Here is a 22455-nt window from a genome sequence, read left to right as displayed (position 1 = left end):
TTACTTATAGTAAAATCGTTTACATAAAGTAAAATAAAAATTTAATAAACCATCAATAGATGAATTCATTTTGATAAGAAAACCATGTTCAGTAATCTATAATGGCATTAACTAAAAAGAAAAATTAAATGAAATAAATGCGACAATTATTTTAATGATGAAATAAATATTAAGAAAATATAACTGTCTTCCCAAGAGACCAGAGAGTTCGTTGGAAATAGATGTCCAATTTAACGTAATTTTCCCACGTATTTTGTAGTAAAGGTCTCATACCAATACTATACAAGAACTTTGAGCAGAATATACTGCAAGAAGCAAAAAACTTTTCTTGAGAAAATAACAAAAAACTCATTCCTTGTCAAGAGTAAAAGTGCAGACGAAGACAATAGTTTTATTTAACAATAAACAGACAACATTATTGATGTTAATAATTGCCTCCTCAGTGTAATTCTGATTAATATATTTTATAAGAGAATTGTTTGTGGTTTTCCCTACAGAGGACATGTAAGGATGTACCTAAAAGTAAATGGTAAACATGATTCATAGCTTCATTGGAATTTTTTTAGTTCAATTCTGGTTCATCGCTAATTCCTTTCTTGATTTTAAGCAATATTGTCGTCAGCCATTGGTCTAATCTTGAAATACTATCGTAGTTTTTCACCTGCAATAAAACATTCAATAAAAAATCTACAAACAAGTTCAAAGCAAAATCGCTTCTTGAATTAAACATTGAGAAACATTTAAGGATGAAATTTTTAGTTTAAAAAGCAAATTATTCGGATAAATATAGAATATCAACATCTATTTATTTTGAAACAGCATATTTAAGGTGCAAAATTGACGAAATAAAAAAAGTTCATTACTCACAGCTTCTGTGAATGCTTCAACGTTTTCTTCCTCCTGTGCATCAAGTAGTGCCTGAAAACACGAACAGTCAACAATATTATATAAACATAAAGCTACCTAAAGGTTTGGAAGGATAACAACAATTCCAACCTTCAACAATTTGCATTCTCTCGTGTCTTGAAATGCAGCATACATGTCACAATATTTGTCTAGGGCGCGCTGTGCCTCCAGTACATCTACACACATGTGACACAAAGCGGCTTTGAAGAAATATTCTTTGGCACTGTACTTTAGCAACGAACTTTCAATGGCATCAGCTGCAACCTAAATAACAATTGCTATACATAACTCTATTTTATTATACAACATTGGAGAACTTTGGAGAGTTATGGTATGATTGAGATAAATGATTAAAACTGTGTAAATGTGGGTATTTCTGACATTCATTTTGGGTGTTACTGGTGTTAGGGACCAAATTTGACGTGCCAACAAGACGTCATAGATTGAACAGCGAGACAGCAACAAAGAATAAAAAAAATTACTTGTTCGTATATTTCAATGGCTTTTTGGTAGTTCTCCATCTGAGCGGAATACTGGGCTACTTTCAAAGAACATTTGTTGGCAGAACTAAAATAAATCGCCGTAAAAAAGTTACGTAAAAACCAAACAAACCAACATGTATAACATCATGTACTTATGTACTAATAAAATTCGTGTTAACGAATTTAAGAGCAAGAAATGATTGTTGATGAGGTTAGTGCAGTGTAGGCAGCGTCAACATAGAGTAGCAGGCTCACTAAGTCACATAAATTTCATCAAAGCATACACAGTTGATTCTACCCTACTGTCAGAGTTCATGGTCATGGCAACTATTAATTACGTCCGCTAGCACCGATTTTTGAGAGAATAGCTCGGTTAGCCATAAATTAGTGGAAAAATTATCTGAGAATGCACAGTTTATTCAAGCATAATTAAGCTCAAGAAAACACAAATTCTCCAACAAACAAAAAATGTCCAAAAGCCAACTTTAAAAAAGTTAATGCAGTCTGATGTATAGTTCTCAAACTAATCGATCTTCACATAAAAATGTTTCATAAAGAACAGTCTTCATAAATACCTATTTGATTCTTCTCCTCTATAGAAATCTGCAGCCTGTTCATAGTGGGTAATGGCCTGCAAGATAAAAAACTTAAATTTGTAAAGTTCATCAATTAAATGCTCCATAGTATAAATAAAGCCCAGTTTCTCTATTACTTTCTGTTTCTCTTACAATAAATGGTTTCAATTTTTAAGCACTATTGATTCAGTAACATTTTTTTGAAAGAGCAAATTCGCTCCAAAAAATTCAGCATGTACTTTTTCAATCTCCTTGATTTGAGCTGAGCAGCATGAGACATCAAAAAAATAGTGAGAGCAGAAATCAACTGAATCTTTGGAAACATCCACAAAGAAGCAACAGAGCTTATAGACTATACATGATTTTCATTAAAAAATACCTGTTCCAGATCTATAACACTGCTTTCGTAAATATCAGCAATTGCCATGTGTTGTTTTGCTGCTATTGTAAATCGACCCTAGCAAAATCATCATTTTAATAATCATGAAAGCAAAGTTAGATAAAAATTGTATAATTTGTAAAATGTACTTCTTCATGTATACTTCTTGAATTCTTAATAAACCCACCATATCAGTATAAATATCAATGGCTTGTTTCAAACAGGTGATTGCTTCTGTAAAACGAAAATTGATGAAAAAAAATGTTAAAGAAATATATTTCAAAAGCTACAACTACAATGATACAAATAAATAAATTTACCAAAAAACTGTAAACATGTTTCCTCACACAAGATTGTATGTACATAATAAAAATGATCACAGTTATGTTGTTTGGGGTGCAGCAATTGATTGAAGTTTAACAAGGATATTTAATACAACACAGTTGTGTGAGATTGTCACAACAGTCAATATTATCTAGCTAAACTTTACATGTACATTGTTTACTATACATGCTCAATATCATTACAATAATTACAATTAACCTGGGCAAACAATTAATTAACTAATGAACAGTCATCAGCACACTTCAGAGGTACTGTACCATTATTATCGGATTTCTTATAACAGTTTGCTGCATCAACATAGTGAGTTGCAGCTTCATGTTTATTCCTAAGGAAGTTGATCTGAATCTGTGCTGCCTGACAAAAAGCATTTCCCGCACCTAAAAAAGGAATTTAAGCCCCTGAATTTCCAGCATTTCTTTATGATAACAATAGCAAATAATAGCAAATTACCCCCCCAATTTTTTGCCAGTTTATAAGTATTTGCAGCTCGAACATATAAGTCCACGGCATCTTGCTTTTTAGTTTCACCTCTAAATGGTTAAACAGTAAATATAAAAAAAACCTTGACATTAGATGCTTATTGAGGCATATTAGTCTACATCAATTTTATTATTAACTATTACTTCATTATCGATTCATTAAACATTTTATTGATAGATTTTCAATAATTTCCTTATTATTCTGAATGCAAAACTAATGCTTTCATCAACAATCCAATCATGATGAGTAAGATATTCCACTAGATAGACTTGATAAAGGAAATAACTTTGTAGCCTGACTTTAAAACACCTCACGATTAGCAATTGAAATATTTAGCTCGTCACTGTGAAATTAAACACTTTTTAGGAATGAATAAAATTTCCAAACTTACACTTTATGACAAGTTCAGACTGATAGCCTGAATGTATAGAAGCAAACACTGACAAAACAATTGTTGGGTAAAAAATTATCAGTTTAATAGCTATATTAATAAGTGAATAAAAGCACAATGAACGCACCCGAATAATCCACCTAGAAAGCCTTGTGACGATTTGAATTTTTGGTCTGCCTGAGCCATAAGCTCGGCAGCTTTCCTCTCATTTGACATTTTCGTGTTATCTACTATATCAAACGGGTTTTACCAAGATAATTCTTTGTTTTGCTTTTAGTTCAAGATGTATGTCTCGTATCCATTTTATGTCATACACATTATACAACCACAAATCACTGATATATATATTACACTGGACAACGCATCTTTTCGCGAAAATTGAAGCCGGAAGTTCGATCATTTGCTACTGGCTTCATGGGGAGTATCGGTCCCACTTTACTATACTTTTGTATTACAAAATCACAGTTTTCGCGTTTTTATTCCTTTTACAAACTTCTGATTAAGGAAAAAATTTTATGAGATGTAGAGGAAAACCGATTTAGAGTTTTAACCCTGAAGCTCTGTTTTTTTGGCTTTGTAACGACTGAAAAATAAGATTAGCGATGTGAATAACAAAGTGTTGATAAAATTAAATGTAGATATTCTTGCAAAGTGTTGATAAATAAGTAAATTTGTAGCAATCTTCCATAAAAGTCATTGCAGATGAAATTTTGGCAGCAGTAGTAGGATTCTGTAATATTTCTACATTTTTTAAGAAGCAGCAGCATCATATAATCTCCAGTTTGTTTCAAAACAATGCAGGTCGACCTTTCACCATCTCCATTTTCTGCCATTATAAAGCCAAGAAGACAAACTTTTTAGGATTAAATATCTTTGCCGGTTGTTCTGTCCCTTTTACAAAAATTTTGCTCCAATCAAAAGTTTGTAGAACGAATAAAAACGCAAAAACTTTGATTTTGTAATACAAAAGTATAGTAAAGTGGAACTGTTACCCCCCCCGAAGGTCATAATCAGATGAGCCAACTTCCGGCTTCAATTATCTTACTGTATTTTATACATGGTGCGTTATCCAGTGTAATATACATATCAGTGCTGACAACATTTCGTGGTTAGTGACGGCCATTGTTAACAAATAAAACCAACGAAAACGAATACAACCACCATTCTGGCACCATGCGACTCAACCAAATAAACATAATGATTCTAGCCATCAAGGTGCACGAATAATAAAAAAGACCTCACTTAGCTAGACAAGTCATTTCTCCAAGACAGGCTTGTTATGACATTTGTTTTGAGTGATGGAAAATGGGCTTACAAGAAGATTATGCAACCTGTAATGGTGAGATAATTTGAGGAAGACAAGCCACTAAGCCAGTTGGCAGCTATATAAATAGAAATTTTTTAAGGATGGCCCTAAAAAGTTTTAAATTATATGCATTTTGTGAACAATATTTGTCATCCAACTATAATTTTAATTTGTAAATATACTTTCAACTATCAACCACGAATCAATAGTTTAAATCATTTCTGTATTTGGAGTAGAATTAAGAAAAATTTTGACCATAATGTTCAAATGCTTTTTACAGGTTGGTATGCATCTACTTGTTGTGAATGTGTATGTTCTTGAAGACAAGACAGCCTTGAGGATTGGAAATTCCAACTTCTTTGAAGGAGAGAGTGTTAGCCAAGAAAAACCTATGGATTGGTTTCAGCAGAAGCATATTGAAGTAAAACATTGAGATTTTATGTTTAGATACTTGAAATCTACTTATACATCATGTTTTCTTGTAATTTATGATTGTTTTGTTAGATGATAATGAAAGATCTTAAAGCAGTCATCATCAGTCGAATAACTAATTCTTTGTTATCATCAAAACATGATGGAGGAATCAGAAAATGTATGTTTACTGCATGAAAAATGAAGCCTGTCAGTGTTTATAACTATAAAATACTTGGATAAAAGTTCAATCTGGACAGATAGGTTGTTTAAATTTTTTACCTCTAATGCTTTTAATATTATTTTTTTAGTGATGGACATAGAATTTAGCTATGAATTTCATAAAAGATCCTTTATTCCTGGTCAAAGCTTTCTGCTTTCAAAATCACAAGTAATTTTAAACTGGTTAATTTTTGGTGAAAAAGTAGGGTTAAAAAGTAAACTTAGTTTCATCTTTTCATTTAGGATTATTGTTTCTGTGGAAAGAAAATTACAAAGAAAGATGGTAAAACATGAAAGATAAGATTACCATTTTAAATGACAAAAGTAATGCAATTTGATTTTTCTTGTTAGTACAGTTTAAAAGTCATTCAACTTTCCGAGAAATATTGGAAATAAGAGTAAAAAAACTTGCTGGAGATCCAAATGTACAGCATGTTGAAACCAAGCTGTGTGGAAAGGTTTGCTTTGTAAAACATCTTCATTGAATCTCCTGTTCATTCTTTGTTCTACCATCGCTGCCATATTTTTACTTTAGACAACTATTGCCAGCAGGAAAGAAGATGAAAGAAGTGATTATTTTAATGATGAAAACCATACAAGTTCATCGGTAAAACGAAAGAAAACTACCCTTCGACGAATGTAAGATAACATTTTTAGTGTATTGTTGCATTTTTATTATGCAAAGAAAATATATGAAGCCTGATTACAAATTTTATGTTTTCAACTTAAAGAAGTTTATATGCTGACGGTCTATATGATAATTTCATTTCAGTGCAAAGAAATCCAGACTAGCATTAGCTTCTTCCTATCAAACGGTGGAACAGATTGATTTGCATTTGGTTCAAAGTAAAACTGAAGAGTTTAGAAAATCAAGTCTTGCCAAGAATGGTCAGCCTGCTATAGTTCCTGAGGTTGTCAATGTCGACCAAAAACCTGATGGCTTAGAAGATGTTAGGTAAAATGTGTTCTCCTTAAATCAATGAAGTCCACCTTTCCGACGGTAGACACACGTGTCAAAAATACGAGATCAAATTACAAAATTCGGACAGTCAAATGATCGGACATAGTATTGTTCATGTAGAATAGTGGCAATAAAATGGGTAGGAGATGCTTTTGAGTTTTGGGGCATTTATGAATCTGATTCTAGTTATTCAGAACGTTTATTTTAAAGGCAGAAAGAATAACACTAAATATTAAACATTTTGGATTGGAAAAAAGCATAACGATCGAATGAAAGCTTGAATACTGACAAGTTGTCGCGCTAATGACTTTTTCGTAAGGATTGTTACAGGCCTTTACGGCGTGACTTAAGAATATCCAGGACGGATTCCAGCTGTATAAAGCGCAAAAAAGCAAGCCATACAAATTTTTGAATTGCTATTTTTATTACATGTTGCTTTCGCTGTCTTTTAATCACTAATCACTATTATTATTATTAATGGATGAAATCTCCCTAAAACTGGACGGCTGTCTCTATGCAATCAAAAGAAGTCCTTTGAATCCGAAAAGTGTACTGTTTAATTGCAAAATTACTCGAGAAGTGAAGTTACTTTCGACATTGAATCATGAAAATATTGTAAGGTAAATCCCTTTTTTCCATGAAAGTTACATTGTAAAAGGTAATAAGTAAAAAACGTATAAACATGCTTAGAGTTGGTTTAAATTATAAGTCAAAAAGGCAGAAGTTGTTTGAACCTTTGCAGTATCCTTGAATGTTCTAGTTTCTTTTATGAGAAGAATTCTTCTAACGAAAAAAGACAAATTTTGAAAACAAAAAATCCCGTTTTCGGTCATGCCTCCCGTTACCCCGAGATAGTTTAGCGTCGCATGTCAATTAAGGGAACCAGATAATCCATAAAGCCCATAGATGGTTTGCTCGTGTGCATGGGAAACAGTCAACGAGAGAGTTAAATCAGAAAGATATAAACCAATAAAAATTGAATAAAACATGTTAAATTACATTTGCGAGAAAAAGGCACAGTGTCAGAAGAAGTTATTGAAACATTGCTTGGTTTATTTTATGAACATTGGTTTATTATTTTGTAAACAAAAAGATAAAATTCGAAAAGCAAAAAACCCCGTTTTCGGTCCATGCTTCCCGATACCTTCTTAAGCGTAAGGCACTAGAACGCCGCATGTTAACGTTTCGGTAGGAGATTTCGGCCCCTCCACGCTATCCTACTTGGGAGATGCAATAGCAAGCTTCCGCCCATCAGACCCCGAGATCACCTGCGATAGGCTTTGCTCGGGGTACGCAGGGAGAGTGCGGTCGCGACCCGAAACGTCTGGGCCCCTAAGCCACTGCATACATATCGCACCCGGCTTCCACTGCTAGTTGACATCTACTATCCATATATTTAGCTTTATATTTATATACATAAATTCAAAGGCCTTACGAAGGTTGTGGTATTATTAAAGTCACTACTGCGCATGCTCAGATGATTTCTTTGATAATTTGCTACTAAGCGAGCTAATTGCCACAAATGTAGTGCAAGTACATATAGTTAGTCGTTGCCATGACCATGAACAATTAGTCGAGTGGACTACGCATGCTCGAGCGCATGCGCAGATGATTTCTCTGGTAAATTGTTACTAAGTATGCTATTTACTTCAAAATCGGTGCTAGTAGATGCAGTTGGTCTTTGCCATAACCATGAACTTAGGCAGCTAGTCAAGTTGACTGCGCATGCTCAAACAGACTGCGCATGCGCAGATGATTTGTCTGAAAATTTGTGACTGAGCAAGCTAATTACTCCATAATTGGAACTAGTACATCCAGTTGGTTGTTGTCATGACCATGAACTTTGAGAGTTGGCGGAGTTGGCTAAGCATGCTCAGATTAATTCTCAATTTATGACAGAGCGACCTCTGAAATTGGTACTGAGCAAGTTTTCAATCATATATTTTTGGCATGTTCTTTGTCTTCTTAAGTTGTTTTGCAAATGCATATCAAACACATCAACATTTTGTTACACCACTCGTAATATTCGCGACAATGCTAGAGATGTTTTATTTTTCTCTACAACTTTGTGTATGTATGTATGTATATTGCATTTCATATCCAAGCTTTACTTTTATTTCACGAAAATGGTTTTTATTCACTCTTACACCTTCTGCCTTTATAATTAGTCGTTCTGGATTTCTAAAATAAGATTTACAAATGCCCCTAGAGCATCTTCTTTCTATTTTAATGCAACTATTCTACAAATACAATACTATGTCCGACAGTTTGGCCGTCCGAATTTTGTAAGTCATTATTTTCTGTTTTTTTATATTAGAAAATAAGATGCGTGTTGTTCGTTGTAAATTTAATACAATAAAAACATCGTTATCAATGTAGCTCACAAAAAATATTCTACATTTCCTGTACGCTATTACGATTGTAATGGTAATTCTGTTCCTTTTCTACTTCAGGAAGGTTGAAGATTTGAATAATAATCATTTAAGATTTTTAATTCGCCAGATGGAAACATATTTACGAACCATATTTCGTGGCGAGGTTTGTGAAAATAAAGACATACAGCGATCATCTTGGTGAATTGATGACTTCAGACAGTTCGGTGACTTTCTAGTTTCTGTTTTCCAGGTGTATTGTCGACGTCATGAAGATTATAAAAAAGGTGGAAAGCTTAGAGGTAAAAATGATCAGATATTGGGTTAATTGTATAAATACTCAAGAAAATACTGCTCTTGAAAAAGAGAGAGGAACAACCAAAATTTGATCGAGAATCAGAATAAATTTATGTGACAGAAAATAAGTAGAAATATCTTTTTAAAATTATGATTACTATTCGTAGACGATTTAAACTTCCAAGTTGGAATGGCACACTTTAATGAAGAGCAACATGAATGTATCATGAATGCTTTGATTTCCATGTTCTGTTACAAAGGACCAAAGGTATTCATAAATAGATACCAATATAATATTTTTGTTTATGTCTCATCAAATAAGCTACATCGTATTACATATGTAGTATCTTAACTATGTGACGAAAGTTATGCTGCCTGAAGCTCTTATTAAGCTGTATGAAGATATTCACAAAACAAGTCATGATCAGGCAAGTTCGTTGTCTAAATAACTTCTGTAACGTTGTTAACCCAACACCATAATCATCCCTACACCATAATCATCTCAACACCATAGTCATCACAACACTATAGTCATCTCAACACCATAGTCATCACAACACCATAGTCATCACAACACCATAGTCATCACAACACCATAGTCATCACAACACCATAGTCATCACAACACCATAGTCATCCCAACACCATAGTCATCACAACACCATAGTCATCTCAACACTATAGTCATCTCAACACCATAGTCATCCCAACACCATAGTCATCACAACACCATAGTCATCTCAACACCATAGTCATCACAACACCATAGTCATCCCAACACCATAGTCATCACAACACCATAGTCATCACAACACTATAGTCATCTCAACACCATAGTCATCACAACACCATAGTCATCACAACACCATAGTCATCACAACACTATAGTCATCACAACACCATAATCATCACAACACCATAATAATCACAACACCATAGTCATCACAACACCATAGTCATCACAACACCATAATCATCACAACACTATAGTCATCACAACACCATAGTCATCACAACACCATAGTCATCACAACACCATAGTCATCACAACACCATAGTCATCACAACACCATAGTCATCACAACACCATAGTCATCACAACACCATAGTCATCACAACATCATAGTCATCTCAACACTATAGTCATCACAACACTATAGTCATCACAACACTATAGTCATCACAACACCATAGTCATCACAACACCATAGTTATCACAACACCATAGTCATCACAACACCATAGTCATCACAACACTATAGTCATCACAACACCATAATCATCACAACACTATAGTCATCACAACACCATAGTCATCACAACACCATAGTCATCACAACACCATAGTCATCACAACACCATAGTCATCACAACACCATAGTCATCACAACACCATAGTCATCACAACACCATAGTCATCACAACATTATAGTCATCACAACACCATAGTCATCACAACACCATAGTCATCACAACACTATAGTCATCTCAACACCATAGTCATCACAACACCATAGTCATCACAACACCATAGTCATCACAACACTATAGTCATCACAACACCATAATCATCACAACACCATAATCATCACAACACCATAGTCATCACAACACCATAGTCATCACAACACCATAATCATCACAACACTATAGTCATCACAACACCATAGTCATCACAACACCATAGTCATCACAACACCATAGTTATCACAACACCATAGTCATCACAACACCATAGTCATCACAACACCATAGTCATCACAACATCATAGTCATCTCAACACTATAGTCATCACAACACTATAGTCATCACAACACTATAGTCATCACAACACCATAGTCATCACAACACCATAGTTATCACAACACCATAGTCATCACAACACCATAGTCATCACAACACTATAGTCATCACAACACTATAGTCATCACAACACCATAGTCATCACAACACCATAGTTATCACAACACCATAGTCATCACAACACCATAGTCATCACAACACTATAGTCATCACAACACCATAATCATCACAACACTATAGTCATCACAACACCATAGTCATCACAACACCATAGTCATCACAACACCATAGTCATCACAACACCATAGTCATCACAACACTATAGTCATCACAACACCATAGTCATCACAACACTATAGTCATCACAACACCATAGTCATCACAACACCATAGTCATCACAACACCATAGTCATCACAACACTATAGTCATCTCAACAACATAGTCATCACAACACCATAGTCATCACAACACCATAGTCATCACAACACTATAGTCATCACAACACCATAATCATCACAACACCATAATCATCACAACACCATAGTCATCACAACACCATAGTCATCACAACACCATAATCATCACAACACTATAGTCATCACAACACCATAGTCATCACAACACCATAGTCATCACAACACCATAGTCATCACAACACTATAGTCATCAACAACACCATAGTCATCACAACACTGTAGTCATCACAACACCATAGTCATCACAACACCATAGTCATCACAACACCATAGTCATCACAACACCATAGTCATCACAACACCATAGTCATCACAACACCATAGTCATCACAAGACCATAGTCATCACAACACCATAGTCATCACAACACCATAATCATCACAACACTATAGTCATCACAACACCATAGTCATCACAACACCATAGTCATCACAACACCATAGTCATCTCAACACTATCGTCATCACAACACTATAGTCATCACAACACCATAGTCATCACAACACCATAGTCATCACAACACCATAGTCATCACAACACCATAATCATTACAACACCATAGTCATCACAACACCATAGTCATCACAACACCATAGTCATCTCAACACTATAGTCATCACAACACCATAGTCATCTCAACACAATAGTCATCTCAACACAATAGTCATCAAAACACCATAGTCATCTCATTGTTTTTCCTAACAGCATGATAAGTGCGCTTGCTAGAGGGATTTGTCATTTTTTCATAATTTTGTAGGCTGAGGAATGTCTTTTCAAAGATACCATTCTCGACAACTAAACATTAACATTTACATTTATTTCATTTATAATTACATGTTTCGTTAGAAAGATAGAGAACTATATTAATTATTTATAATTTTTTTAAGTATAAAAATAATTATTACTTTATCATCATCAAGTTACTCCATTTCTAAATCACAATGTATTTCGTTATATGCAAATGAAGTTCAATGGGAAAGCTGTTAGGAAGACAGGGTTCTCTTAAACTTTTCCGTAAAATAAGGTCCACAACAAAGTTTGCGCTACAGCTAAATGGCATTTATCTACTTTAAAATACTGTCTACATTAAAGTTATGCTATTTTAGGCCAGACGTGGTAAAAGTTTTGAAGGTATTAAGCACTTTATCCCTCTCTATCCTCATTACCACCGCTAGGTTTAGTCTTTTTCTCGATAACATCATCTTTTACAACACTCATATTTCTCCAGATGTCATCTTCGTCACCGTCGTAGTCGTCCCCAATCTCCTTGTCTTGTTTTCTTTTGCCCAAATTAGCTTTCTCGCCAGACTATAGAAGGGAAGATGAAATTACCAATATTTGACAAACTTAAACATAACACAACTTTTGCTATAAAAACCCTTTTCGATCTTACCTTCTTAGCATTTTTCGAAAACAAAACTGAATTCAATCGCGATTTCATATAAATCTAAAGTATAAAAAAGTGTTCCAGCTTATATAACGTGAACTTTTTTTACCACAGCATACAAAAACTTTGCAACGTATGTTTACTACAAAATGTATGAAACTTTCGATAAACTACTACATGAACGAAAAATCTCATAGAAATTAATACATTGTTGATATTTCTACGAGATCTTATGTTAAAATCAACGATTACAACGGTCATATATATGTCAACAAATTTTTGTTTAGAATATCAAAAATTCTGAAAACTAGTTATTTGTGAACATTTTATTTACCTTGTTGAGAAGTTTTCGAGATTCCATGTGATGAACACGAAGAAATCTATCCAGACCACAAGAGGCGACCAGTGGCTCAGAACGATGACAATAAATGTCATTAATGGTACCAGAAAAGAATTTAAACGAACCAAGATTTTTGCCTTTTAAATAAAGAATAGTAAAAAGACCCGGTTACAAATAAACTAATGCTCAAAATTTGAGCACAGTTTTACTGAGTTAAGATCACAATTTCACCGACTTTGCTATTTCCAGTTTTTAGAATTCACTGTAGCTAATATAGAATGAAAAACCTGTTATCCCCCCACATCCCCTATTTCCCCATCCTAATTTTGCGAATATGAAACCCACTTTAACATGGAAGTGAGGGAGGGAGGGGTGGGTGAGATGAACTGACCATTTCTTATATCGATTGCAGCCATTTCACCAAGAGCATTGCCAACTACAACAAATCTAACAAAATGAAACATAAAGTTTAGAAATTCATTATGTCCTCTTCTACAACCCAAGGTATAAAGTACTAACTACAAGGATCAAACTATTTTACAATAAAACTGGTTGTCTATTTATCAAACATCGTTTAAGAAAATTAAGTACCGTTCATGCGATGGAAGGGCAACACAAGTTATCGGTGATTCTTCGTAACTAAAATCAAGTACAGGACGTTTTTGAGCTTCTGGATCATAAACACGTAGTTTATGATAAATATTTGCAACGATGATTCTTGGGAGGGAGCCTGGGGACGAGAGGAATGCAATGTCTTTAACATATTCAGGAACCTGCAAATCCAAGTGATCATTACGAACCTAAAGAAAATTTCACACACATTAAAAACTTCAAGATTAACATCACAGTTATGACAATTCATCTAAAACAGATTATGAATTTACGAACGATGGAAAGATTGAGTAAATAATATATTGCATAAACATGCAGTATAAACATATTAAACCAGACGAAAATTTCATTAAGCATATAACCAAACATACTTCTAGTGAAATATCCATCTTTAATATTTTAGAAAAAATAGAAATGACAATATCCCTAAATCATTGTCTTCTATCTTTTATATCAAATATAGACTTCAAGATGAATATCTTATGTTAAGTATGTTTTGTTTTAAAAACAAAACTCAAAAATTTGACAATCCACTTAAAAATCCACTATTTCAATTGGTACGAAAATTAGTTTGGTAATCATAGAAATATGAATAAATTGTACAAAAGTGCTTAAGATTAAAGAATTATGTTTTACATTTTTGGCTTTAAACAATGGTTTTTCAGGTCTGTTAAGATCCCACAGTTTAAGTACATTTTCGTTACCACCAGTGGCAACTTGACATTTTTCAAATGGATTTATTCTCATTCGAGCAATATGGCTGCCCACTTTTACATCTGTCTGAAAATAACGACAAAACATCACATTCACCAACCAGGGAAAAATTTTTCAGGGATAGTAGTGGGGGAAGATTTATCAGGGATAGTGTGGGGGTGGGGGAATTTCCATAACCAACAAAAATCAATGATATTCGCTTTTGACTCACACAAAATGGTTTGAAAATATTTACAAACATTTATCATATTGTTTTTCTAAGTAGCATGAGCAACCTGTAGATTTACTTGCGTTAAATAAATTCTAAAAGATTACCATTATTCAATTCTTTAGAAATCCTTTGTCAGCAAAGTCAGCAAACACAAAAATATTTACATAGTGGGAATAAAAAGTCAGGTAGGCGACGCAATAGATTTTGATCATCCTAATTTCCCCTCTTTTCAACTTCATTATAAATTACGTATTAAATAATGATCAAACCAAATCTCAAAATGATTACCTTGGCTTCACTAGAATCATGAAATATTCTCATGATTCCATTTTCACAGCAAACCATCAAAGCTCTGAAAGATCCATCATAAATATCAACAATATAGAAACGCATGTGATTTAAATATATAATGCATATAGAAATGATCAACATACAACAATCTATAACATGTTATCTCTATGTTAACTAAAATCATTTTCGCTTTCAAAACTTACCTTTCATTTCTGTCTAATCCCACAATGCGTCCATCACTTTGATCAAAGCACTTTCTCTCATCAATAAAATCTCCCACATCCACATCAAAAATTTTACAAACTCCAGATCTAATGCCCATACAAATCTAAAATAAAAAGTTAAATAAAAACCAACTATATAACAGGTATTTTTATATGAAAATAATTCACACAATACTTTTCTCTCTTCGTCATCAAACCAACACATTCGACAGATTTCATCAACTTCTTTTTCAGCATTTGCAATATCACCATAGTTTTGAAATGTTTTTTTGTTCAAATCAACTCCTTTGTGAACAGAATGTGAAGTTGCAGTTTAAGGTTATACTTAGGATATTTGTACAATGGATTTGTGTTTCATCAGTGTTTGGTTTGGATTGTAGATTGATCAAGTTAAGGGAAAGCAGACTGCTTAAAATGGCACATTTTGCCAAGATCTCTAGGGCAGAATTGTTGTGCAAAAAAGTGTGAAGTGGGCAGAATAGCAGTCTAAAGGATAGGGAAAATGTTACTCATTACTAATAATTTTAGGGCAGTAAAATGATTAATTTTTTGAGTATTATCTGAAGGGCAGCAATGACTTAATTTGAAGTCTGGAATCCCAGAGGGGTGCTTTGTGCGCAGTCCCCTCCCTTAGCCTGGATAATTTATTTTATAATGAAAATGTCACGATTATACAATATTTATGACTTTCTTATGATATAAGTTTGACAAATAAGAAATTTTACCATACACTACAAAATATTTATTATGGAAAATAGATTCTTTTCAATCTTAAATTCATTTCTTAAAATTCGATAATGAAAGTAACGCAACACGAGCCGAAAATTAAATGAAATAACATAAGGTGGTAGGTGAAATAAGACTCAACCTAAATAAACATTTCCATCACCAATATATCATTATAAAATGCACACAAACCTTTTAAAATTCCGGTTTCCCCTCCAACCCAAACATCTGCCATGTTGGTTGCTATGGATAATATGCATCCGTCAGGAGGGGACGAGCTATAACGAAGAGTAACGATAAATAACGAAGTATTTGACATAATTATTTGGCGGGAAATTTTATGTAGTTTATTCTTTATCGTTGTTATTTTAAAACAATCTTACTATAAATAGTTGTAAAATACATGTCTTTACATCATCAGATCTTTTTGAAAACATTGAAAACATCATCTTAAAACGGGTTTTGAAGTATTGTAGCTTCACCAGCTCGGCCATAACAAAAGCTAAAGACATGAAGGTAATCTTGGTAATCAGACATTGATTTTAATGAATGATGGATATTATTTGTTTATTATCTAATTATAATCAAAGTTAACATATGATGATTTATCTAACATATTTACTGTACAGAAAAAGTCTGGCAAAGGGAAAGAAAAGAAATTGAAAAGAAAAGAGGTATAATTCATTCAGTTGATTCCCATTTTCTTTCTTGGCCATAGTTTCTTTTTCTTATGACTCACAGACAAGGTATTGCAACACTGACTTCATAATTCTATTTAATATTAAATTTTTATCTATAAACCAGCATAATATTGCCCATTTAGTGCCTGTTAAAAACTTAAAAATCTGCCTTGTTTTAACATTGTAGAATTTTGTAACATTTAAGAGCTTTTTTCAAGGAACAAGCAAAGATTTCTGCTGCACAATTGATTGTGGATGCTGCCAACAATGTAAGTCTAAAAGAAGAATACTGTTTTGACAATTCCTGATGTTTGCAGATGTTGTCTTCCATCAAAATTACTAACACCTGTCCAAATTGCTCTTCTATCATCTGTTATATTATGTTTTCCATACAAGAAAAACTTTCTTTGCTAAGTCATTTACACTAAGCAAAAACCTTTACGTATATATTGCAAAAGCCTTTACCAGTTATAAAAATTTTTAATATGTTTGATGTGATGTCTTAACCACAAATTTTCCTCTCAAATGACATAAGGGTAATGGACTTCATTGTATTTAATTTTTAGGTTGATGATCTCATGAAACCACTCAGTCCATTTACTAAATATGATAGAAATGGGTACGCATCTATTGTGCTTGATAATTGTGAACTTCTCCTTTTGAAAATCTTGTTTTTCCAACAAAGAAAAAGCTGTTGGCAATCGCACTATTTTATGGCAGATTTTTTATACTTTCTTTTCTTAATTTTAGTCTTCAAATGACTCTTAAAGATAATTTGTATTTAGTCTGAAAGTTTCAATAAAATGTATCAAGATATGTGACATGAACAAGGATGATTTTGACTGGGCTTTTCAACTTACCAAAACCAACATGCAAGTGTTGTAAGTTCAACTTAATCAATTCAAAAATGCTTGAAAATGTTTAAGTATTTCTCCTTGAATTAAAGTTTTGTGCAAATTTCTTTTAAAGGTATGAAAAGTCATCTTGGGGTTGGAATGACAAGAAGAAACATGAAGAAATGAGTGAAGATAATGCATGGTTTGTGTATAAATTCTGTTTCTTTTATTGCTAATACATAGATACTGAAACTATTTACATAAGTTCATCATCTCTGTATTGTTCATTCAAGGTACTTGATTGCTGCTGATGAAAATGGAAAATCTGTTGGTCTTTCACATTTTCGATTTGATCTTGATAATGATGTGGAAGTCCTCTACTGGTGAGTATATTGACTCAATTAACATAAGATTTGAGATGTTTTCCTATAACTTTAAAAGAGTTGAAAGTTGTTTGATGTGGCATACGTTGAAGATATGTATTTTTTTTGTTTCATGATCATTTGATTTGTTTTTTTATTGTTCACTTTTGAAAGTTTGTGATCAGTTTCAATACCTGGCAACTTTATTATCTAACTTATATCTCCCTCCTTCCTATCATTGCTATCAAATGACCGTTTTATTTCCTGGTAACGAGACCGTTAATTTCAAGTTTTGATTTGATGGTTTAAAGTAAGACCCTGTACCTTTTTATTCAGCTATGAAATTCAGCTGGACAAGAGTGTGAGGAATAGAGGACTTGGCAAGTTTCTTATGCAAATTTTACAATTACTGGCGCACAGGTAACTGTAACTCATTCAAGTAACTTAACACTTTAGCCGTCGTCTCCACTCGAACCCAAAGTGTTAAATTATGTCTAGAGTGAGGTTTTCCATATGTTTAACTCAGGGAAAGTGAGTTGAGTGTAGTTTTGCGTTTCAATTTTTCTTTAGATATAAAATGAAAAAGGTTATGGTTACTGTTTTCAAAGGTACAAATTGTTATCGTTTTTGATGGGAAATTAACTTTTATTCTTCCCAAGAGCGCTCTATTTAAGTGTTGAAGTCATTTTGGATATTTTTTCCCCAGGGACGAAACTAGAACGCTAATTGTGGATTTATTCATGTATTCAGCTCTGCCCAGTTGATTTTATTTTGAAAGCGATTGTAATTTTGCAGAGCTTCTTCATGTAGCGTTCTCGTTTTGCTCCAGATGAAAACAGAGTGTAGGGTCGTCTTTCTTAACTTCATATGAATACAAAATAAATAGCTAGTTTAGTCTCTCACGTAAGTTAAAGTTTAAATCTACGATTAAAACTATTATGCCTTAATTACGCATATTTTTAAATGATTTTCCTATCTATACAGATAATGAAAAAGCAATGGATTTTTTTACGAAACTTTTAAAGTACGTATGTTCTGGTAATTCAACCTTTTCACTACTATCAACTCTCAAATCATCGTAGTTTGTTTTCTGTGTTCTCTAGCTTTGTTTCCCAAGGATCTTTTTTACTTCCTTATCTACGATTTGATAAATAAGAAATTTGACTTGATTTAGGTTTGAAAACGACGAGACGTCGCCTCGATATTATGATCCACTAAACCCCGAAGATTATTGCTATGAAATATTGAGCCGACCTGTCTCAAAATCTTCGTCATAATAAGACCATCGATGTTGTATATTTCAAGACGTTGTTACTCTTCGATAAATTGACATTGTCCTGGATCCTACTCATTTCATATTTGGCAAAATCAAAGTTTCTGTGAAACACAGAAGAAGTGGACGTAGCTATGTAGCGAGAATTGTGTGTCTTGGTTCTAAAATTTCTTCCTCGATGCACGTTTTCTAAGAACTTGCGTCATTTTCATAAAAGTAAAAAAAAATAAAGTCGAAACCCCAGGTGTTAGGTTGAACATTGATTCTGAGAATTATGTTAATATAATTTCATAGAATATCTCTTAAAAAGCCTGTTTTTCATGTGTGGGCGACGATTACCGCCAGTAAAACAGTAAGTCTTTTCTTTCAAACAAAATTCTTCGTCTGACAACAGCACAATGTACTGGAGCGTTACATTTGTCGTGTTTTAGCATGTTTAACAACTTCCACCAAAAATCGGCGGTGACACATGAAAAAAAGGCTTTACATTTTATAATTCTTAAAATCTTTAAAGCATTTATACACTTTTAACAATGTTAAGATTTCTCCTTAACGTCTTCAGTGTCAAGTAATTGATACTGACTTGAGTTTCTTCGATCGTCTTCATTTGTGCCATACATTTCGGGGTTCTTTGACCTTCGCAACAATTTCAATTCATTTTCCTCTTCGCCTCCTAACATTGGTTTATGGCAGCTGAACAACATTCCCGGGTGATCTTCTGGTACTCTTGCACACATTTCCAGTATCAACACGATAAACGACAGACCAATGAGAAAATAAACGACACACAGGATTTTATAGACATCTCTGTATCGACTTCCACGCCATCTGTTGCCGTCACCAGGTGTGTAATCACCCAAACCGACTGTTGTTAGCGTTATAAAACAGAAATAGAGTGACTCAAAATAGCCCCAGTCCTCTGTGAGCATGAAAAACAGCGCAGGAAGTAGAGCTATCATTGAGACAATGATCATCACTAGAATGGCAACGTTGACCGCGCGTGCAACAGTCTTGGGGAAATTGGGTTGAGTAAAGAAATGCTTTGACATCCAGGTCTCTATGAGATCAAAGGCAGCCAACATTCTCTCAACAATTGCAGTAAGCAAAACAGCTGTCATTGGTATGCCAAACAGAGCAAATATAATGGTAAAGATTTTACCATTATCCGACAATGGCGCAATGTCACCATATCCTATATAATAGTTAAAGCAAAATTGGAAATTTTATAAATAAGTAATTGAATAAGACTGTCTGGACAACTAGCAACTGTTGAAGTCGATGACAGCTAGACACTATTGTTTAGCAACCTCATTCAGAAAGTCTAATTCAAGTGAAAAACACCCAATTTTTGAGAGCATTACAAACCAACGCAAGGTAAATAATCAATTAGCGCACGCGTTGTATTGTTGTCTAAAGGTGGAGAATTTCGTTATTTTTTAAAATCTGTTTTGTAACACCTGCCTTTGAGTCGGCGTATTTTATGATTTAAATGATAAAGTTTCTTGTTGTTTCTCAAGGTACAGTTTACTTATTTTAACAACTTATCTTGTATCTTTAAATTTGTTTTTGGGCAAAATCATTCTTCAAAAACATGATATACCAGCCTGAAAATTCATTTGTACCGATGCACCTTATGCAATGTTTTGTTTTCGTTTAATATATACGGTTTTGCATTCTGTCGTCGAAAAAATTAATTTATGCATTTGATGATTTATTTAGGATAAGCGTTATCAACCATAACTGAATAATCAGTGTTCAAGGCGAAAAAAACGTTGAGGGATTAAAATGTCGTGGTAGAATTTATAATAAAGGAGCAATTTTAAACCTTTTAGCTGTTGGTAGTTACATATACCATGAGTACAAGTTGCCAAAAATATCCGTGATTTCTACAAAGATTGTACTGATATGCTTCCATATAACAACAATATTTGTTATCAGAGAATTCCCAATCCATTATAAAAATGGCTTTTTTCAATAGGAAGCATAAATTAGAAAAAAAATGAGATTTTAGTGTGTGCTGTTTCCCACAGCTAATAACGAGAAAATGTGAATCATTTCGTAGAAAGTATTTCCAGTTTTTTAACAATGTGTATACGGGGGGAGGAAGCATGCGGAGGTCATATAATATTTAATCTTAGAAACTTCATTGTTGCTTAGGGCCGCCCTGTAGAGCTAGAAGAAGTTTTAGAACTGGCAGTGTAAAATTACAAAGGATAAGTCAAAAATTTTGTCGACAGATTCATATACAATCATGTTTAAATGTTTAGTCAAAGCAACGCAAATTAGGATTTAAATATACGTAAAACGAACATTACTGATTATTCAATTGATATAAGATTTTTTTGTGAATGCTATTAGCTTACAAAAAGTAATCAATATATATTAATCTTTTTACGAGATCGCTTCACATAGCATTGCAAAAATCCTTGTTGTCAGACTGCCTTGAATGAGCATATAGAAACTTTTCTAATAGTAAAATACAAACTTTCTTTATAAGTCTCGTTTGCGAACAAACATTAAGAACTAAAACTAATCATCACTATAAGTTGTCAAAAATCTATAGTCCAAAAAAGTGGCTACTAATATACGAAAATATGATAGATACACATACAAGAACATAGAGTTGTTGATTGCATTCAATAACGACAATATATTCATAGTTACTCACCAATTGTCGTAACTAATGTGCCCGAATACAGAAAAGCGCTTGCATAATTCCAACTTAATACATCAGTCAAATTGCGAACAGGTTTTACGCCATGTTTTGTAGCCTTGAGTATGTTCATTACGTAGTTCAATAAATCTTCGTCATTCACGCATCGGTTCTTGTTTAGAAAGCGTTCCCTAAGTTGCCTTAATTTATTTATTTCTTGCTCTTCGACTGGCGCTTCTAAAGTAGTGAATATTAACGAACCCATGCACAAGTAGAACACGTAAAAGAGAAAAAAAAGCAACAAGCGAATCGTTCCCTTCTCCATCGCCGCTACTTTGGGATCAAGAAATGTCGGACGATTGATGTATGTGTTATATAAGACCTGTTGTGGCTGCTCGAGTGGCTTCAAGCTTGCTGCATATCATAAATATTTATGAGATGTTTAACGGTGCTGTATATGCAAAATAGAATGATGTTTGAGTTGCCAAGCAGAATTGTAAAGTACTTTTGATATGTTTTTATAGCCCTTGGATTAAAGAAAGAAATTGGTTTTGTAGATTGAAATACCTAAACGTTTATGTAATAAATCTATACTGTTTTCATTTTCTTCTCATTTCATCTATCCCTAACAGGAATGGAAAAAAATGTTATTGTCTTTAATGATCAATACTTTAGTGAAAAGTTCACTCACTTTTTTAGCTAATTTACTCTTGAAATTATGAACATTGTCTTTTGTT

At 33.4% G+C, this 22455-nt stretch overlaps 5 protein-coding genes across 8 annotated transcripts; 2 read left to right on the top strand and 3 right to left on the bottom strand.

Moving 5' to 3' along the window:
• Nucleotides 1-365: 365 nt before the first annotated feature.
• LOC124442423 (beta-soluble NSF attachment protein-like) lies at nucleotides 366-3917 on the bottom strand. Its single transcript, XM_046992920.1, has 10 exons — nucleotides 3686-3917; nucleotides 3138-3217; nucleotides 2945-3064; nucleotides 2530-2576; nucleotides 2343-2420; nucleotides 1964-2019; nucleotides 1389-1473; nucleotides 997-1170; nucleotides 868-918; nucleotides 366-661 (listed from the first exon to the last, which is right to left on the bottom strand). The coding sequence occupies exons 1-10, from the start codon at nucleotides 3772-3774 to the stop codon at nucleotides 563-565; spliced, it is 879 nt and encodes a 292-aa protein (XP_046848876.1). The 5' UTR covers nucleotides 3775-3917; the 3' UTR covers nucleotides 366-562.
• On the top strand, nucleotides 1695-19328 carry LOC124442425 (N-alpha-acetyltransferase 40-like). Of its 4 annotated transcripts, XM_046992922.1 has the most exons (13): nucleotides 13252-13640; nucleotides 14796-14858; nucleotides 16336-16430; nucleotides 16544-16588; nucleotides 16813-16863; nucleotides 17161-17213; nucleotides 17380-17475; nucleotides 17564-17632; nucleotides 17724-17813; nucleotides 18129-18212; nucleotides 18363-18400; nucleotides 18777-18816; nucleotides 18967-19328. In XM_046992922.1, the coding sequence occupies exons 1-13, from the start codon at nucleotides 13619-13621 to the stop codon at nucleotides 19067-19069; spliced, it is 849 nt and encodes a 282-aa protein (XP_046848878.1). In that variant the 5' UTR covers nucleotides 13252-13618; the 3' UTR covers nucleotides 19070-19328. The 4 variants fall into 4 exon arrangements, with proteins under 4 accessions (XP_046848880.1, XP_046848879.1, XP_046848881.1 ...); XM_046992924.1 differs by lacking the exons at nucleotides 13252-13640; nucleotides 14796-14858 and adding an exon at nucleotides 1695-1705 and having other exon boundaries at nucleotides 16193-16430; XM_046992923.1 differs by lacking the exons at nucleotides 13252-13640; nucleotides 14796-14858 and adding an exon at nucleotides 1695-1705 and having other exon boundaries at nucleotides 16185-16430.
• Nucleotides 4645-12401, top strand: LOC124442420. The gene is made up of 13 exons (XM_046992916.1): nucleotides 4645-4897; nucleotides 5145-5285; nucleotides 5369-5456; nucleotides 5587-5666; nucleotides 5741-5780; nucleotides 5849-5955; nucleotides 6033-6136; nucleotides 6270-6452; nucleotides 8912-8996; nucleotides 9084-9132; nucleotides 9295-9395; nucleotides 9472-9555; nucleotides 12167-12401. Exons 1-13 carry the CDS (start codon nucleotides 4838-4840, stop codon nucleotides 12206-12208), a joined length of 1164 nt encoding a protein of 387 aa, XP_046848872.1. The 5' UTR covers nucleotides 4645-4837; the 3' UTR covers nucleotides 12209-12401.
• Nucleotides 12206-16225, bottom strand: LOC124442421 (WD repeat-containing protein 74-like). The gene is made up of 10 exons (XM_046992917.1): nucleotides 16107-16225; nucleotides 15364-15473; nucleotides 15168-15292; nucleotides 14962-15025; nucleotides 14385-14528; nucleotides 13728-13936; nucleotides 13528-13583; nucleotides 13131-13273; nucleotides 12803-12856; nucleotides 12206-12717 (listed from the first exon to the last, which is right to left on the bottom strand). The coding sequence occupies exons 1-10, from the start codon at nucleotides 16147-16149 to the stop codon at nucleotides 12553-12555; spliced, it is 1113 nt and encodes a 370-aa protein (XP_046848873.1). The 5' UTR covers nucleotides 16150-16225; the 3' UTR covers nucleotides 12206-12552.
• Nucleotides 19311-22117, bottom strand: LOC124442422 (potassium channel subfamily K member 1-like). The gene is made up of 2 exons (XM_046992918.1): nucleotides 21734-22117; nucleotides 19311-20257 (listed from the first exon to the last, which is right to left on the bottom strand). The coding sequence occupies exons 1-2, from the start codon at nucleotides 22041-22043 to the stop codon at nucleotides 19602-19604; spliced, it is 966 nt and encodes a 321-aa protein (XP_046848874.1). The 5' UTR covers nucleotides 22044-22117; the 3' UTR covers nucleotides 19311-19601.
• Between the last annotated feature and the right edge of the window lie 338 nt (nucleotides 22118-22455).

This window comes from Xenia sp. Carnegie-2017, unplaced genomic scaffold (assembly GCF_021976095.1).
Source record: "Xenia sp. Carnegie-2017 unplaced genomic scaffold, XeniaSp_v1 HiC_scaffold_20, whole genome shotgun sequence".
Lineage (NCBI taxonomy): Eukaryota > Metazoa > Cnidaria > Anthozoa > Malacalcyonacea > Xeniidae > Xenia > Xenia sp. Carnegie-2017.
The sequence above is the reverse complement of the archived record's forward strand: the minus strand, read 5'-3'. Positions and strand labels throughout refer to the sequence as shown.

Excerpts from the sequence above, each read along its gene's own strand:
- LOC124442425 (XM_046992922.1), top strand. The coding sequence starts at position 13,619 with ATGTCCTCTTCTACAACCCAAG. Across the intron at positions 16,864-17,160 it reads TTGTGGATGCTGCCAACAAT|GTTGATGATCTCATGAAACC; the intron begins GTAAGTCTAAAA and ends TTTAATTTTTAG. Across the intron at positions 18,213-18,362 it reads TTACAATTACTGGCGCACAG|ATATAAAATGAAAAAGGTTA; the intron begins GTAACTGTAACT and ends ATTTTTCTTTAG.
- LOC124442422 (XM_046992918.1), bottom strand. The coding sequence starts at position 22,043 with ATGGAGAAGGGAACGATTCGCTTGTTGCTTTTTTTTCTCTTTTACGTG. Across the intron at positions 20,258-21,733 it reads CACATTAGTTACGACAATTG|GATATGGTGACATTGCGCCA; the intron begins GTGAGTAACTAT and ends ACTATTATATAG.
- LOC124442423 (XM_046992920.1), bottom strand. The coding sequence starts at position 3,774 with ATGTCAAATGAGAGGAAAGCTGCCGAGCTTATGGCTCAGGCAGACCAA. Across the intron at positions 3,218-3,685 it reads TTTCTAGGTGGATTATTCGG|AGGTGAAACTAAAAAGCAAG; the intron begins GTGCGTTCATTG and ends TTAACCATTTAG. Across the intron at positions 2,020-2,342 it reads GTGTTATAGATCTGGAACAG|GCCATTACCCACTATGAACA; the intron begins GTATTTTTTAAT and ends TTTATCTTGCAG.
- LOC124442420 (XM_046992916.1), top strand. The coding sequence starts at position 4,838 with ATGACATTTGTTTTGAGTGATGGAAAATGGGCTTACAAGAAGATTATG. Across the intron at positions 5,286-5,368 it reads TTCAGCAGAAGCATATTGAA|ATGATAATGAAAGATCTTAA; the intron begins GTAAAACATTGA and ends TTGTTTTGTTAG. Across the intron at positions 8,997-9,083 it reads GAACCATATTTCGTGGCGAG|GTGTATTGTCGACGTCATGA; the intron begins GTTTGTGAAAAT and ends TCTGTTTTCCAG.
- LOC124442421 (XM_046992917.1), bottom strand. The coding sequence starts at position 16,149 with ATGGCAGATGTTTGGGTTGGAGGGGAAACCGGAATTTTAAAAG. Across the intron at positions 13,584-13,727 it reads GCCCTTCCATCGCATGAACG|ATTTGTTGTAGTTGGCAATG; the intron begins GTACTTAATTTT and ends TCATTTTGTTAG. Across the intron at positions 13,274-13,527 it reads TGCAATCGATATAAGAAATG|GCAAAAATCTTGGTTCGTTT; the intron begins GTCAGTTCATCT and ends TTTATTTAAAAG.